A 17,916-nucleotide genomic window follows, 5' to 3' on the forward strand; every position below is an offset into this window, starting at 1 on the left:
CCCCCAGCCCATCCGCTCTGGGCTTATGGTGGGAGAGGCAGCCTTGGGGATATCTGAATTGCCTTTGGGGTCTCTCTTCCTTTGTCCTGGAGAATCATGCGTGTTTGCAGTGAAATTGTTCTATGGTCTGGTCCTGTGGACTCTAAGAAATCTGACAGTCGTTGGTCATTGTGTCCCGTTTTGTTTATTTCCTTTAGTCTCAGTTGGCAGTGTTTCCGCTGGTGTAATCCCTTCTCTGTTCCTGGCTTTTATGGAGAAGGTTGATCATCTTTACACAGTCCTCTGCATGCAGATGTATGTATTTGGAATCGAACAGTTTTCTATGTAGCCTTTAAAGCTTGAGGCATAGAGTGCACAGTCTCCCTTCTGCATTTCAATTATTGTTAGTCTAGAGGAGAGACAATTAAAAATTACAAACATGATTTTATTAATGCAGGAAAATAAAAATGAATCATACCTATTGAACTTCAAATATAGGAACTTAATACCATTTTAGGAGATTTTAGGACCGTGCCTAGTCCTAATTTATAAACAAAACATAGCCAACTCAGATAATAAAAGTAAAAATTGTAAATAAGGTGCCACTCTTTTTATCATACATTGGAAACTAGTCAATTCTGAAGTATAAAATCTCTTCATATGTATACCCAAGTTAAATGAAAACTTTAAAATGTTTATTTTAAAACAAATATTTAAGTGAGAAATCAATTCAGAATTCAATTTAGAATTTCATACTGTGTTTTGTGGAAAAATAAAACATATTCTTCAGATATATGCAATTTTACTTGGTAAGGAAATGAAAATAAAACCTCAAATCTTCTAATACATACACACATTCACAAGTGTGTATATAAGGGTGTGTGTTTGTATGCATGCGTGCATGTGTTTAGGCGTTTCACGTAGAGATTTCTATATCTATATATGTGTTTTACTCTGGCATCTTTAATCTTTTGGAATTACATGATTAATAATAATTTGTTTTCTTTCATAAGAAGTGGGAAATAGAAAGCTCAAGAAAGAGTGAGGATGTCACTTCAATGTAAAACTGACAAAAAATAGAAATATTATGGTCTGATGCTATCCCTATTTAAAAGGACAATGTAATGACCTCTGTTCTGTAATTGAACAATCGACCACTGTAGGAAGAAAACTATTTTTAAAGAGTTTTTGCTTTGTTGTTTGTTTGTTTGCTTGTTTTTTAAGACAGAATCTTGCTCCACTGCCGAGGCTGGAGTGCACTGGTTTAATCTTGGCTCACTGCAAACTCTGCCTCCCAAGTTCAAGTGATTCTCCTGTCTCAGTTTCCTGAGTAGCTGAGATTACAGGCATGTGCCATCACATCTGGCTAATTTTTGTATTTCTAGTAGAGATGGGGTTTCACGATATTGGCCAGGCTGGGCATGAACTCCTGACCTAAAGCAATTCACCCACTTTGGCCTCCCAAAGTGCTGGGACTACAGGTGTGAGCCACTGTACCCGGCCCCAGACTAGATTTTTTAATAACTGCTCTTACTAGGTTCAGTCTACATTAGAGTCCCTTTCTTTCCCTCCCTCCCTTCCTTCCTTCCTCCCTCCCTCCTCCCTCCCTTCCTTCCTCCCTTCCTTCCTTCCTCCCTTCCTTCCTTCCTTCCCTCCTTCCTTCCCTCCTTCCCTCCTTCCTTCCCTCCTTCCTTCCTTCCTTCCCTCCCTCCCTCCCTCCCTCCCTCCTTCCTTCCTTCCTCCCTCCCTCCCTCCCTCCCTCCCTCCCTCCCTTCCTTCCTTCCTTCCTTCCTTCCTTCCTTCCTTCCTTCCTTCCTTCCGTCCTTCCTTCCCTCCTTCCTTCCTTCCTTCCTTCCCTCCTTCCTTCCTTCCTTCTTCTTGACAGTGTTTTGCTCTTGTCGCCAGCCTGGAGTGCAGTGGCACAACCTCATCTCACTGCAACCTCTGCCTCCTGGGTTCAAGCAATTCTCCTACCTCAGCCTCGTGAGTAGCTGGGATTACAGGTGCCTGCCACCACAACCAGCTATTTTTTGTATTTTCAGTAGAGATAGGTTTCACCATGTTGGCCAAGCTGGTTTTGAACTCCTGACCTCAGGTAGTCTCCCTGCCTTGGCCTCCCAAAGTGCTGGGATTACAGGCATGAGCCACTCCACCCGGCCTCGTTCTTTTCAATATCACTTTGTCCATGTGTTCCTTCGATTTCTGTGTCTGTTTTTTCATGCTACTTTCATCACACTTCTGCCAGAGTACCTAACAACACTGGTTTATTTGCTTACAACTACATCTCTGACTAGAGTTTGAAGCTCCTAAATGAGTTTTATTCTACTCATCTCTGTAGTTTTCTCTGCATAATTCCTAGAAATTGTGTAGCAGTCAACAAATAATTACTACATGCATAAACAGAAAGTTAGTATGCCAGTCGTTTTGCTTCTGAAAGAAAGTTTTGTCCTTGTAGATAGGAAAATGTTGAGAAAACATGATACAACTCTTATTTTTTTTTTAGAGAATCAATGTTTTTTCTGTTAAAAATAAACTTGCAAACCTTACATAAATGAGGACGTCGTGTATCAATTCTAAGGTATACTGGGGCTTCCAAATTATAAACAGATAATGAGGAAGGAAGGTAAGGAGTTCTTGCTACAATAAACACAAGGGGAAAGTTGAAAAGAATACATGAGAGTAAAAGGTTGTGCATTGATCATTGTCAATTAATCATTGAAGTAGCAAAGTAAATTTGAAAATCAATGAAAAGAGCACTTTAAAAAAGTGCCAGACTTACTATACAAAATAATTCTCTAATAAAATTGAAATTAAATTAGAAATCAACAATAAAAATATGTCTGAAAAATTCACAAATGTTGAAAACTAAATGACACATGTTAAAAATCAATGAATCAATGCAAAAGACAATTTAGAAACTATTTTTAACTGAATGGAAATTTAAAAATAGTATCTTAAAATATGTGGGGATGTTGCCAAATCATCTCACGTATTAATAGTATAACTTTTATTAGAAAAAAAGTTTCAAATCAACATCAGCTTTCAATATAAGAAACTAAAAAAGCAAATTTAACCTACTATAAGAAGACAGTAAATAATAAAGATCAAAGCAGAAATCAGTGAGAAGAAAATTTTTACCTCAATGGCAAATAAGCACAAAAAAATGCTACTTAACATCATTGCATTAGTAAAATGCAAGTTAAAACTACACTCATATACCAAAACACATCATTTAGTGTGTCTAAAATTTATTTATTTATTTATTTATTTATTTATTTATGAGATAGGGTCTCGCTCTGTCACTGAGGCTGGAGTGCAGTGGTGCAATCTCGGCTCACTGCAACCTCCGCCTCCCAGCTTCAAGCGATTCTCCTGCCTCAGCCTCCTGACTAGCTGGGATTACAGGTGCCTGCCGCCTCGTCCAGCTAATTTTTGTATTTTTAGTAGAGACAGCGTTTCACTACATTGGCCAGGTTGGTCTCGAACTTACAACCTCAGGTGATCTGCCTGCCCCGGCCTCCCAAAGTGCTGGGATTATAGGTGTAAGCCACTGCGCCCAACCAGTATAGAATTTAAGAGGCTAATCAAAGCAAGTGTTGACTAGGATATGAAGCAACTTCTCTCTCAGATTTTCTCTTACATACAGATAGGTAGAAAGTAAAATTTGTAAAATATCACCACCACTTTGGATAACAGTGTGGCACTTTTAAAAAGGTTAAATATATACTTATATGATTCAGCCATTTTGTTTCTAGGTGTTTATATTAAGGAAAAGAAAGACTTTGTTAATATGATACAAGTACTTGTACACAAATATTATTAGCAAGTAGCATTATTTGTAATGATCAATAACTGGGAATTACCTAAATATACATCAATAAATGAAGAGATAAAAGGTAATTAACTCTTTACTCATGCAATGAGATGGCTGAATCTCAAGACAACTTTTCTAAGTGAAAATAAGACTTTGCAAATGATACATATTGTATGACTTCATTTATATTAAATTCTATGAATTGCAAACTAAAGTGGCAGAAAACTGACTGACTGGAAAGAGAAAGAGGTAAGTACGTAGGGACACAGAGGAGAAATCACAAAGGTGCGTGCTTAGAGAATGTTTTCCAGGTTAATTATCTTGATGTTCTTAATGGTTTCATGAGTATATATATATATTTCTTGAGACTTATTAAATTGTGTACTTTATATATGTGCAATTTATTATATGTTAATTATGTCTCAACATGTCTGGTAATAAATTCAGAAAGAAATGTATGTGATACTTAACCTCTCTGCTTCTGTCTCTTTTTCTGTAAAACGAACATAATATTAGACCTGCTTTGCATAGTACTTACCATATACTAAACAATTTATATTACTTATTAGTATTTGTGTTGGCTACTCTACAATGAATACAACTTTCTCCCAAATTTAGGGCCTAAGCACTTTTTACTAAATCTATTAGAACATGCAAATGTCTTGGGATTATGTGAAATGAGTGACTAGACTTATTACAGGGAAAGCTTAGGACAAAAATTCAAAACTAGAGACCCATTGGGTCAAAGACTTACAGGTTGGGTGAGAGAATGGAGCCATCTTCCCACTGCCAAGATCCATTTGTTGGAATGTGTACTAATCCCATCCAGTGATATGACTTCACCAGTTTAAGTAAATCCTGTTTGAAATCACAAATACACTATAAGTGAAATCAGTGTTCATAATTTTAGTAAACGCCAGACCATAGCCATTTCATCTGTTCTCACACTTGTAAAAACATGCATTCGGTCCCCCGACTAGCATAATTCCTGTCTGAGCACACATACATGATACCTGCAATTTCTTTTTTTTTTTTTTTAATTATACTTTAAGTTCTAGGGTACATGTGCACAACGTGCAGGTTTGTTACATGTGTATACATGTGCCATGTTGGTGTGCTGCACCCATCAACTCATCAGCACCCATCAACTCGTCATTTACATCAGTTATAACTCCCAATGCCATTCCTCCCCACTGCCCCCTCCCCATAATAGGCCCCGGTGCGTGATGTTCCCCTTCCTGTGTCTAAGGGATCTCATTGTTCAGTTCCCACCTATGAGTCAGAACATGCGGTATTTGGTTTTCTGTTCTTGTGATAGTTTGCTGAGAATGATGGTTTCCAGCTGCATCCATGTCCCTACAAAGGACACGAACTCATCCTTTTTTATGGCTGCATAGTATTCCATGGTGTATATGTGCCACATTTTCTTAATCCAGTCTGTCACTGATGGACATTCCAACATTCCATCAGTGGAATGTTGATTCCAAGTCTTTGCTATTGTGAATAGTGCTGCAATAAACATACGTGTGCATGTGTCTTTATAGCAGCATGATTTAGAATCCTTTGGGTATATACCCAGTAATGCGATGGCTGGGTCATATGGTATTTCTAGTTCTAGATCCTTGAGGAATCGCCATACTGTTTTCCATAATGGTTGAACTAGTTTACAATCCCACCAACAGTGTAAAAGTGTTCCTATTTCTCCACATCCTCTCCAGCACTTGTTGTTTCCTGACTTTTTAATGATTGCCATTCTAACTGGTGTGAGATGGTATCTCATTGTGGTTTTGATTTGCATTTCTCTGATGGCCAGTGATAACGAGCATTTTTTCATGTGTCTGATACCTGCAATTTCTATGCTTTGTTATTTTCAATGAAGAAAGATTTAGGGTTGGTATTAGAATAACCAAGTCATAGTGTCCCTTATATATTCCAGGTTCATATTCCAATGATTTGCCTCAGATGTTAGGATTAAATATAGGATGGGAAATTAAAATAAATACTCAACCTGGTCCTCTTTGCTGTATACTTTCAGAAGGCTGGCATTTTGAGACATACAAGAAGCCTGGCTCTCATACCAGTTTTTACTCTCATTAAAAAACTGGTAGCAGTTATTTTTATAACATATCCAGTTTTTAGGACATGGGCCACAGTAACTTTCTAGAAAAGGAAAATATATTATTAATTCTACATATCTGAACATTATAGCAGATTTTATCTAGACAAATTAAATGTCTTTTTCACTCCAACTCTAAAATTTCAGATTATTAAACTACCATAGTCATAACCAAAGGCACATCTCTACGTATTCATAGAGAGATGCCAGGCTGGGCGTGGTGTCTCATGCCTGTAATCCTAGCACTTTGGGAGGCCAAGGCAGTTGACTCACTTGAGGTTAGTCAGATACCAGATACCAGCCTGGCCAACATGGTGAAAACCTGCCTCTACTAAAAATACAAAAATTAGCCGGTGTGGTGGCGCATGCCTGCAGTCCCAGCTACTTGGGAAGCTGAGGCACGAGAATTGCTCGAGCCCAGGAGGTGGAGGTTGCAGTCCCAAGTACTTGGGAGGCTGAGGCATGAGAATCACTTGAAACCGGGAGGTGGAGGTTGTACTGTGCTGAGATCACCCCACTGCACTACAGCCTGGGTGACAGAGTGAGACCCCATCTCAAAAAAAAAAAAAAAAAAAAAGAGAGAGAGAGAGAGAGAAAGATGTCAAACCACACCTAAGTAGCCTCTATTTTTTACAAGTATTGGAGAGAAAGAGAGAGAGAGAGAAAGATATCAAACCTAAGCATCCTCTATTTTTACAAGTATTCCCTCATTGTTAAAAGGAAAACAGAAGCCATAGTGTATTACAGACTAGAATTAATTATTTAATTTTTCCTTTTCTTACATCATTGATTACATGCCTACACAATAGTGTAGGTAGATACATAAAATATATGTTCTAAAACATTTAAAAAATTCACTTACCAGTCAAGGGAATTTGAACTTCTTGGTTGAATAATGCTATTAAAATAACCATAAGTATTAAAAAGTTTGTATTGTTAGTAATTTATACTATAAGCAAATATAGTTTACACATTTCTGGACTAATAGCAAAAATATGACAAAGATACATTTAATATTTCTAGTTTATGTTTCTGTGTTTCTGAATACTAACAAAAGTAATACATTACAATTGTTAAATTAACAATGTTGCAATCTACTTCTCTGTTATCACTTACAATTTAGGAATACGGCACTCCATATTGTTACCATAATAATGAAACGGATTCCCATAGCTACAGCAATGAAACAGCAGAAAAAAAGTGGAGATGCTGTCAAAGAAAAAAGAGACAGATCAGAAAAAGAAGCATAAAGGGTTTGGGTATCTTTGTATTTAATATAAATATTAGAGGTTTTTTTCTTTTTTTAATGAGAAGGTAGTATTGATCCTTTTTCTGCCTTAATTATTTTTCCCAGAACAGAGCATAAATATTTTGCAAATGATCAAAAACTAGAGTACAACAATGTAATATTTCCTTCTATACTTCTCTACAAGTTCCCCAGTCATCCCTAGAGTAAATTATGCTTATGATTTATTATTTTTATGCAGATACAATAATAAACATAAACAAAGAAGGAGGAAGCATCATCAAGATGGCTAACTGCAGGCACCCAGCACTCACTTCCACAAGGGACCAAAACAACAAGTAGATAACCACACATTGAATAGAGTGTTGAAGGGAGAAGGCTGGAATTCAGCAAGAAAGTGACCAAGTCTCTCTGAGGCACAGATGCTCAGGGCGATAGCATAGAAAGGGAAGAGAAGCAGGTGACATGGATCAGCTTAGAGCCAAGAGGGACTCTCCATTGAGGAGAAAAGGTAAGCAGGAGCTCCCCAGGGGTCCACATTCCCGTTAGAAATACCTGCTCTCCTAGCTATAGGAGAGCTCCACATTCTTCACAATCCCTGAGTCCGGTATAGGGAGTTGACTGGAATCCACATCACTGCATTATTTCAGGGTGGGAGTTCACACTGGGGTCCCTCCTCTTCTCTGGAACACAGGCTGCAGCAGCACTGCACCATTTTGAGAGTGTAGCCACCACAAAAGTACACTCTGCCCTGGGGCCTAATAGTTCCTTTACCTTTACATCTTTGGGGCCCAATAGCTTCTGCATCTTTACATCCCTGGGGCCCTGCTGACATTCCACCAAATCCACCTAGAGGACTGCAGCATAGCAACACCAGGTGATCCCAATCAATGGTGTAGTCATGACCCTTGCATCAAGCCCATACAGAGCCCTTTGTCCAGGGAACAGGTGATGCAGCCAAGTAGTCTGTCCTCAGCATAGACAGAGTCATGCATGTGCACCCCAGATTCCCAGAGCCACTTGCTTGGGGCCCACGGCCACCACGGCCAGCAATCCCACTTTCTCCAGCAGCAGGCCAGAAGAGCATGGGATGATAAATTCAAAATGCCAAAAAAAAAAAAAAAAAAAAAAAAAAAAAAGACCTCTGCCAAATAAGAATACTGTATTAAGCAAAGCTATCCTTTAGAAATAAAGGAGACATATTCTTCCAGACAAGCAAAAACTGAGGGAATTCATCACCACTAGACTAGCCCCACAAGAGATGCTTAAGGGAGTCCTATATCTAGAAGTGAAAGGACAATGTCTATCACCATAAAAATGCACAGAAGTATAAAACTGGTAGAACAGATACACAAATAAGAAAGAGAAAGGAATCAAATCTTATTACTGCAGAGAACCACCAAACCACAAAGATAGATAATGATAGAGGAGAAAAAAAATCAATGGGTAGGCAAAACAACAGGTATACCGGAGAACAATGAAGAAAATGACAGAAGAGCAAGCTGGCTGTGAAGAACCCTTTAGCTATTATCTTCTCACAGCAACATCAAACTAAATAACTCTCCATGCAAGAAAGTACCTTCAAAAGAATTCAAGAAATTAGGTGAGCTATCACAGTACCCTGATTTTGGCATGATAAGAAGAAAAAACACATTAAAGAGGTAAGAAAAGACCGTCTTGCCTTGCCTAAACACCCCTCTTCCAAACCCAGATACTGCAGTGCTTGGAGAGAAACTGCCTGCTTGGGAAATGGAAATAAGAGTGTGGGACTTTGTGTTGGAACTTAGACCTGGCCCCACCACATTGGAACACAGCAAAAGACAGAGACCCTACGGCCTTTGATTCCACACCAGTGCTCATACGGGCAGCATTTTGACCCACGTGGGCCAGAGAGGAATCCACTGCTTAGGCAGGAGGAACCTTAGTCTCAGCCCATTTTATCACCAGCTGACTAAAGTGGCCTTGGGTCTCAGGAAAATTTCAGTGGTTGCAGGCCATAGCAACCATGGCCCTTGGGCAAGCCCTGGCACAGCACTGGTCTGGGAAGCTGCGGACAAACAGAAAACTTACCAAACCCAGAGAAAGATATGAATAAGCACATACAGGAAGGTCAAAGATTAGCAAGCAGATTCAACCCAAATAAGATTACCACAAGGCATATAAAATTTAAATGTTCAAAGCTTGAGATAAAGTGAGAATTTTAAAGGAAGCAAAATTTAAAAAGCAAAATAAATATAAAGAAGCTTCAACGCATCTGTTAGCAGACTTCTTAGCAGAAACTTTATAGGCCAAGAGGAAGTGGGGTGACATACTCAAAGACCCGAGGAAAAAAACCTGCCAACTGAGATACTGTACCCAATAAAACTATCAACATGACAGAGAGAAAAAGTATTTCTCAGGCAAACAGAAGTTGAGTGAATTTATTCTCACTAGACCTGTCTTACATGACATGCTAAAGAGCATTTTTTCAGTCAGAAAAAAAGAACATAAATGTGCAATAAAAAAAGATTTGAAGGTACAAAACTCACTGATAAAAGTAAGTATACAGACAAATTCAGAATATTCTAATACTTCAATTGTGGTGCCTCAACCACACAGATCTTATAAAGATCAAAAGACAACTCTATCAAAATAAAAGTAATTATAATTTGTTATTAGATAGTCAATATAAAATGATGTAAATCCATGCAAACATAAGTCAACATGTGAGAGGAGATGGAGTTAAAGTGTAGAGTTGTTTAGTTTTTTGTTTCGTTTTGTTTTTCTTTTCTTTGTGATAAAAGTTAAGTTGTCATCAGTATAAAATAATTGCTATAGTTATAAGATGTCCTTGTAAGTCTCATGGTAACGACAAAACAAAAACCTATAACAGATACACTAAAATTACACTAAAATGAAAATCAAGGAATTAAAATACACTGCCAGAGACAGCAACTTAATCACAAAGGAAGACAGGAAGAAAGGAAGACTTACAAAACTACTAGAAAACAAGGAATAAAATGGCAATAGTAAGTTTTTACTTACCAATAAAATATTAAATGCAAGGGGGCTAAATTCTCCAAGTAAAAGACATAGAGTGACTGAATGGATTAAAAACAACAAAACTGAACAATATATTGCCTTCAAGAAACTCACTTTGCTCGTAAAAACACACATAGACTGACAGTATAGGATGAAAACAGATATTCCATGAAAATGAAAACCAGTAAAGAGAAGGCATAGCTATAGTTAGATAAAGTAGACTTTAAGTCAAAAAGAGTAAAAAAGAGTCAAAGAAGACCATTATATAATGACAAATGGGTCATTTCAGCAATATAATATTGTATTTATAAGTATACATATGCACCCAATACTACAGCACTCAGATATATTAAGTAAATATTAATAGATCTGAAGGGAGAAATAGACTAATACAATAAGGGTAGAGGAGTTCAACCACACATTTTAAGCAATGGACAGATCGTTCAGAGAGAAAATCAGAAAAGAAACATCCAAGTAAAACTATAATATAGACCTAATGAACCTTACTAAATGTACAGAACATTTCATCCAACTGCTGCAAAACACATATTCTTATTATCATCATATGGAACATTCATCAGGATAGACCATATGCTAGGTGATAAGTCTCAACACATTTTCAAAATTCAATATTATATCAAGTAAATTTTCTGACAACAATGGAATAAAACTAGAAATTTATAACAAGAGGAACTTTGGAAACTGCACAGATACATGAAAATTAAACAAAATGCCTTTGAACAAATAAACAAATTCAGTAAAGTTTCAGGATACAAAAATCTACATACAAAAATCAGTAGTGTTTCTATACACCAATAACAAACTGGCTGAAAAAGAAATCAAGAAGTCAATTCCATTTATACCTACAAATAATAAAATACCCTGAAATAAATTTAATCACACAAGTGGAAGATCTCTGCAGTGAAAACTATAAAATACTGATTAATGAAACCAGAGAGGATGCAAAAACATGGAAAGACATCTCATGTTCATAGACTGAAAGAATATTGTTAAAGTAATTATACGACTCAAAGCAATCTATAGATTCAATGCAATTCCTATCACAATACTAATAACATTCTCTACAGAAATAGAAAAAAGATCCTAAAATTTGTATGGTACCACAAAAGACTGAATAGTCAAAGCAATCTTGAACAAAAATGAAGAAAACTGGTGGCATCACATTACCTGATTTCAATATATACTACAAAACTATAATAACTTAAACAGTATGGCATTGACATAAAACTAGACACTTAGACCAATAAAACAGAATAGACAATGCAAGAATAAATCCATCTATTTACAGCCAACTGATTTTTCCAGAAAGGCACCAATAACATACACTGGGAAAGGACAGGCACTTCAATAAATGGAGCTGAAAAAACTGGATATCCACACAGAGGAATGAAATTAGACCCTCATCTCACACTATATAGAAAAATCAACTCAAAATGGATTAAAAGTAAGAACTGAATCTATAAAAGAACTGACTTAAAAGTAAGAACTGAATCTATAAAACTACTAGAAGAGATAAGAGAAACACCACAGGACATGAGTCTAGGCAAAGATTTTATGGGTAAGACTTCAAAAGTACAGGCAACAAAAGCAAAAAGAAACAAATGAGGCTGTATCAAACTAAAACACTTCTTTGCTGCATAGGAAACAAGTGACAGAGTGAAGAGACAACTTGTAGAATGAGAGAAAATACTTGCAAATTATTCCTCTGACAAGAGAACAATATCCAGAATGTACAAGGAATTCAAACAACTCAACAGCATCATCAACAACAAAAACTGATTTGAAAATGAGAAAAGGATCTGAATAGATATTTCTGAGAAGATAAACAAATAGCCATGGATATATTTTTTGAAAGTTCAACATCATTCATCATCAATAAGATGAAAATCAAAACCACAATGACTATCATCTCACCCTAAGTTAGAATAGCTATTATTTAAAAAGACAAAAAATAACAAATGACAGTGAGGATGCAGGGAAAGGCTAATGTTTATATAATGTTGGTGGGAATGTAAATTAGTATAGCCATTATGGAAACAGTATGGAGGTTCCTTAAAAAACCAAAAATACAACTACCATATGATTCAGCAATCTCAGTCTTTCTCCAATGGAAAGGAAATCAGTATATTGAAATAATGTCTGCAGCCCCATGTCTATTGCAGCATTATTCACAATAGCCAAGATATGGAATTAACCTGTGTCCATTAACAGATGAATGGCTAAACAAAATGTGTGTACACTCTCTCACACACACACACACACACACACACACACACACACACACACAGAGGAATACCATTCAGTCATAAAAAAAAAGAATGAAAAGAATGAAATCCTTTTATTTTCACCAACATGGATGCGTCAGAAGTACATAATGTTAAGTAAAGTAAATAAGGCATGGAAAGATAAATACCGCATATTCTCACTCATATGTAGGAGATCCAAACTTTTAGCTCACAGAATTAGAGTAGAATTGTGGTTATTTAAGGCTAGAAAGAATAGTGAGGAGGAGAAGATTAGGAGAGGTTAATGGATACATAATTATAGCTACATGTGGGCTTTTTCTAGTGTTCCTATAGCACTGTAGGGAGAGTACAGTTAAGAGTAATTTATTGTATATTTTCAGATAGCTAGAAGAGAAGGTTTTGAATGTTCCCAACACAAAGAACTGATAAATGTTTGAGGTGATGGATATGCTAATTACCTTGATTTGGTCATTAGACATTGTATAGTTGTATGGAAATATCACCGTATCCCTTAAATATGTATAATTATTACATGCCAACTAAAAATAAATAAAAATTACCATTCCCCTTAGCTACATATTAAAAATACATTTTAAAGAAACTATAATATACAAAACATCCTATGAATTTTTTTTTTTTAACCTAAGACAATATCCTGGTGATTAGTTCTCATGGTGTATAAGGATACCAAATTTATAAATAGCTGCATTGTATTTCACTGACAACTCTGGACAGAATCTAATTTTTGACAGACTTTGAATTTTTTTTCCAGTGGATATTTAATTTGTTTCTTAGGTGTTGCTATTAGAAATATTGATACATTTCATACCCATCTGTGCATATTTTTGAGTCCCTCTCTGGGATAAATTCCCACAATGATAATTGCTGAGTGAAAAGGCATGTGGGTTTAAAATTTTGGTAACAATTGAATATTTTAGTCCAAAAAGGAATTTTTACATATAGCACTTTGCATTCCTTAAATTAATTCTTGTAAAGTGATGCTATTCGTTAATAATTTGTTTCTTAGTTTTTAATCAAAATTGAGGGGTCACCTGTTGTTTTGCTTTTCATACAAACTATATAAAGGTCTATTATCAATAATATTCTGCTTTGAAAAAAGACATTGGAGAGTACATCTTCTTCACTGCAGTCAGAAACAATTCTATAAATAATAATCTAGCTATCACTTCTATAATATTTAGGAACATATCTCTGGAGGATTTTTAAAATATCTATTCTGTTTTTCATTTCTATTTAGTTTTCTTTTCAGTAATCTCTTAGAAATTCCTGCCTCAATTATATTATCATGATAAATAAACTCATCATTTTTTAGGCCATGAAAATATTCTAAACTCAATAGCTTTTAATACCATAATTTTATTATATATTTTAATATTATATTAGAGTTCATGGGGGTATTCCTGCTTTCCTGATGAAGATAAAGTAAACTGAATGATTGTCATTGATTTAATCACATAGTTTCCAAGATTAATTTGAATATACTGAGAGTAGACAAATGGAACATAGGACTTACCGTTTTCTCTACATTTGCTTTTGATTACTGGACATCTTTGCTTTTGGCATCGTGTTGAAAAATCACTCTTTGTTAGACCCAACTTATAATTATGAAATTCACTCATCTCTAGAAAGAAAGAATTCAGGCTTATATGAGTCATGGCCTTTCTGCTATTTGGTGCATACATTTTAAAAATTCCACTTGCCATTTCCATCTATGTACTTCTCATGACAATCCTTTTTAAAGCACAACATGAATTTATTTTCATTTTATATTACTACATTATTATGTTTACACTTTACTATATAAATAAAATTACATTTATGCCATGCAAAGTACCCTCAGCAAATCCTAACTAATTTTAACTATTAAAATTAGTTAATTCGTAATGTATAATGAAACCTAACATTACCAGAAAGGGACTTGGTATAGTGAAAAGACATGTTGGAGAAAGACATGTATTTAAATCACCTATTCACATATACAAACTTAATATAACTTCATAAATAATCTAGCTTTTGCATCCCAGTTTCCTAACTTGCAAAAGAAGAAAGAAATAAAAAAGAAAAGGATACTATTACAACCCAGTATGGGTATTTTAAAAATGAAATAAAAATACAAGGAACTTAACATCAATAACATCAATCATTTAGTAAGCTTTTAGTAAATACTAGTGTGTCTAATTTCCTTTTATTTATTTATTTATTATTTATTATTTTTTGAGATAGAGTTTCGCTCTTGTAGCCCAGGCTGGAATGCAGTGGCGTGATCCTGGCTCATTGCAACCTCCACCTCCTGGATTCAAGCGATTCTCCTGCCTCAGCCTCCTGAGTAGCTGGGATTACAGGCTTGTGCCACCATACCTGGCTAATTTTTTTATTTTTAGTACAGACGGGGGTTCATCATATTGGCCAGGCTGGTCTCGAACTCCTGAGCTCAGGTGATCCACCTGCCTCGGCCTCCCAAAGTTCTGGGATTACAGGCGTGAGCCACTGTGCCCAGCCGTCTAATTTTCTTTATAATGAAGGACATACATAGGCTAAAATAGTAGGATCTAACCCTTTAGAACAAAGACAGATAATCTTGCCGCTGAACAAAATACTGAAAGAATCATTTTGCTCTCTTGAAATATTATTTACTGATGATTAATATTTTCTTAAAAGCTTTTTTTAAAACTTTTATTTTTGGTTCAGGGTTGTATGCAAAGGTTTGTTACATATGTAAACTCATGTCATGGGGGTTTGTTGTACAAAAGCCTTTTATAAATTAAATGATAATATGAATGATCTTTTATAGCTAAAATTAGACTTAGACATTGTTTGCACATGTAATATCTAACTCAGTTATTTTACATATGGAGTAAAGAGAGTAGGTATCACTTTATGGATGAAGAAACTGAATATTAGAGATGGCCAAAATCATAAAGCTTATTTAATATAATGTTACCAACTGTGAATAAGTTATAAATGTATAAACACCTTTAGGATAAAAAGGGCTTTAAAATACATGTCACTTGATTTGAATATTACACAAATCTACTAAGATCAATATAGAATGTTTCATGCCTGTATTTGATAGAAAAGAAACTAAACTAAACTACATAGAGGTTGCAGATTGACCCCATTTCAAATCTAGAGAGCGGTAAAAGTTTGAGTAAAATTCAAGTATGACTCCACATCTGTTTCACTATTTCAAGCTGGCCCAAATTGTGACTTTACCATAATACAGTTAATAAAATAAAGGGAAAAAAAGTTTTTAAGTTTTGGAAGACTTGATTTCACATACAATACGGACGTAACATGAAATCAACATAAATAGAACATGAAAAGAATCAGAGTAAATTGCTTGCCTATGCCTTATATGCTTGTATAAAATTCTTGGTATCTTAAAATTGTATACAAACAAAACTACACACTTATGTGGTGAAAACATACCCAAGTTGTGTCGAGGCCTCCGACCACGAATCCACCCCATCAAATAATTGTAAGTGCACGTCTACCTCAGAGAGGAATCTGAAGTCTTCAAAGCACAAAGGATTCCTGAATAAAATAAAATTGAGCATTTGTTTTTTGTTCTCTTTCCTGTGGTGAGAGAAAATATTTTGAATAGAAAAGTAAAATCCAGAAACTTTCCCCCTGTGCATGCCTCTAAGAAAAGAATAGAAATGACAATTCACATAAAGCCAGGCAAAAATAATAGTGTACATATCTCTTGGTTGTAAAATAATCGCCAATTACTTCAAAATGTCATAACAATATAATGAATATATTAATTCACCTACATTGAGATATTTAACACAAATATTTTACATTACTGATATTAGATAACAGCACACACAGTTTTCTGTTTATAGTTATTTATTGCTTCTTGGCCTTTTAGCTAAGACCAAGTGTTTATAGTTGTTTATTTTATCTGGCAATAATTTAGTTTTCTTTCTGCTAGCTAAACTCAGGTAAGTTTTATTCAATAAAGAATGTCCTTTTCTAGTGCATTTTCATCCAACGTGCCCGTATCATCATCATCAACAACAAATTCTCATCACCATCATCATTAATAAAACCAATCTCACATGTTTATTTAGTAACATCTTAGCAATGCACAGCAGAGCTTCCAGAAAAAAAAACTAATAAATATGCATAGTGCTTAGACTTTAAAAATAAAAGCTATTTCATATTTGATTATGATAGTTGGAAAGCACAGATATAACTTGTTTCACCTTGCATGTAAAGATGTGTATCAAAGGTAAGTGCCCCTTACAACATCAGAAAACTCAAAAATTTGAGAATTCAAATTGAAACTCAATTCTTCTAATCCTAAAGGTAAAGATTCAATTTTTTCTAGTTTTGCTTAGAGACAAAGCTTCTTCTTATAGTAATATTACAACTTCTAATTCTTTAATAGGTATATCCTAATTCCCTATCATCAGATAGAGTGATAGAATATACATCAGAAATGATAAGTATTCTGTATCCTCAGGAGTTCTATTCAAGCATCTAAGAAACAATTAGAATTACCTTACAGTGTAAATATTTTTATTTTTTTGAGGTCGAAATATAGTTTCTCATATCTTGAATAATAAACACACACACATACACACATACACACACCTGCTCAGAGAGGGAAGATCTTGATTCTTGTGGATAAAAGTCTTCTATAAAACTAGAAAATTTAGATATGTTCTCAGTTCCTGATCTAGAATTGAAAGTGGAGATACTCAGTGAAATTCTATCTTTGAGAAAAGTGTGACAAATGTTATAATCTCACCTTCCTGTGGAAAAACATAAACCACAGTACTTCCGCCTTATCACTATAGAAATATTGTTAATTTGGTAAAAGAGGTAAGACCACCCATGGTTGGATAAATGTTCAGTTGGTGCAAAAGTAATTTTAGTTTTGCCATTATTTTTAATAACATTTTAGGATTTGAAAATGATGATTTTAAATGATGCCATTTAATCCTAAATATTTTAAAGATTCAATTCAGTTCCAGTTAATACCTCAGATTTTGTTGTGGGACTTACAAAGCAGAATTCTAAATATACATTAAATTGCAAAAGTCAAGACTAGGAAAATCACTATTGAAGATGAAGAAAACGTGGGAGCCTTGTTTTATTAGATAGTAAGACCTATGTTAAAACCATATTAATAAAGGCAAAGTGGCAATGTGGAACATAGATAGACAAATTGAGAAGGGAAAAAATACAGTCAAGAAAAAGTCATGTACATAGATTAAAAAATATAAGGTAACATTGCAGATAAAGTGGGAAATTAGCTTCTATTCAATAATTAGTCCTTGGTTACTATCACACTGGCCTTTAAGTTAAAAAAAAAACCTTAGTTCTGGGAATTGTTAAATTTTAATATAAAAACATGAAATTGCATCTCTGTCATATAGACATCATATGCAGAAGAATTAGAAACTTAGATATATACCCCAGTACACATAAAAATAAGTGA

General features: G+C 35.0%; 1 protein-coding gene across 1 annotated transcript; it reads right to left on the reverse strand.

Annotated features, from left to right (window-relative positions):
- Positions 1 to 165: 165 nt before the first annotated feature.
- On the reverse strand, positions 166 to 17,268 carry LOC105499931 (killer cell lectin like receptor K1). Its single transcript, XM_011772821.3, has 8 exons — positions 17,067 to 17,268; positions 15,894 to 15,998; positions 13,978 to 14,085; positions 7,026 to 7,118; positions 6,772 to 6,807; positions 5,802 to 5,953; positions 4,548 to 4,651; positions 166 to 388 (listed from the first exon to the last, which is right to left on the reverse strand). Exons 2-8 carry the CDS (start codon positions 15,931 to 15,933, stop codon positions 271 to 273), a joined length of 651 nt encoding a protein of 216 aa, XP_011771123.1. The 5' UTR covers positions 15,934 to 15,998; positions 17,067 to 17,268; the 3' UTR covers positions 166 to 270.
- Between the last annotated feature and the right edge of the window lie 648 nt (positions 17,269 to 17,916).

The sequence above is a fragment of the Macaca nemestrina genome, chromosome 10 (assembly GCF_043159975.1).
Source record: "Macaca nemestrina isolate mMacNem1 chromosome 10, mMacNem.hap1, whole genome shotgun sequence".
NCBI classification, from domain to species: Eukaryota; Metazoa; Chordata; class Mammalia; order Primates; family Cercopithecidae; genus Macaca; species Macaca nemestrina.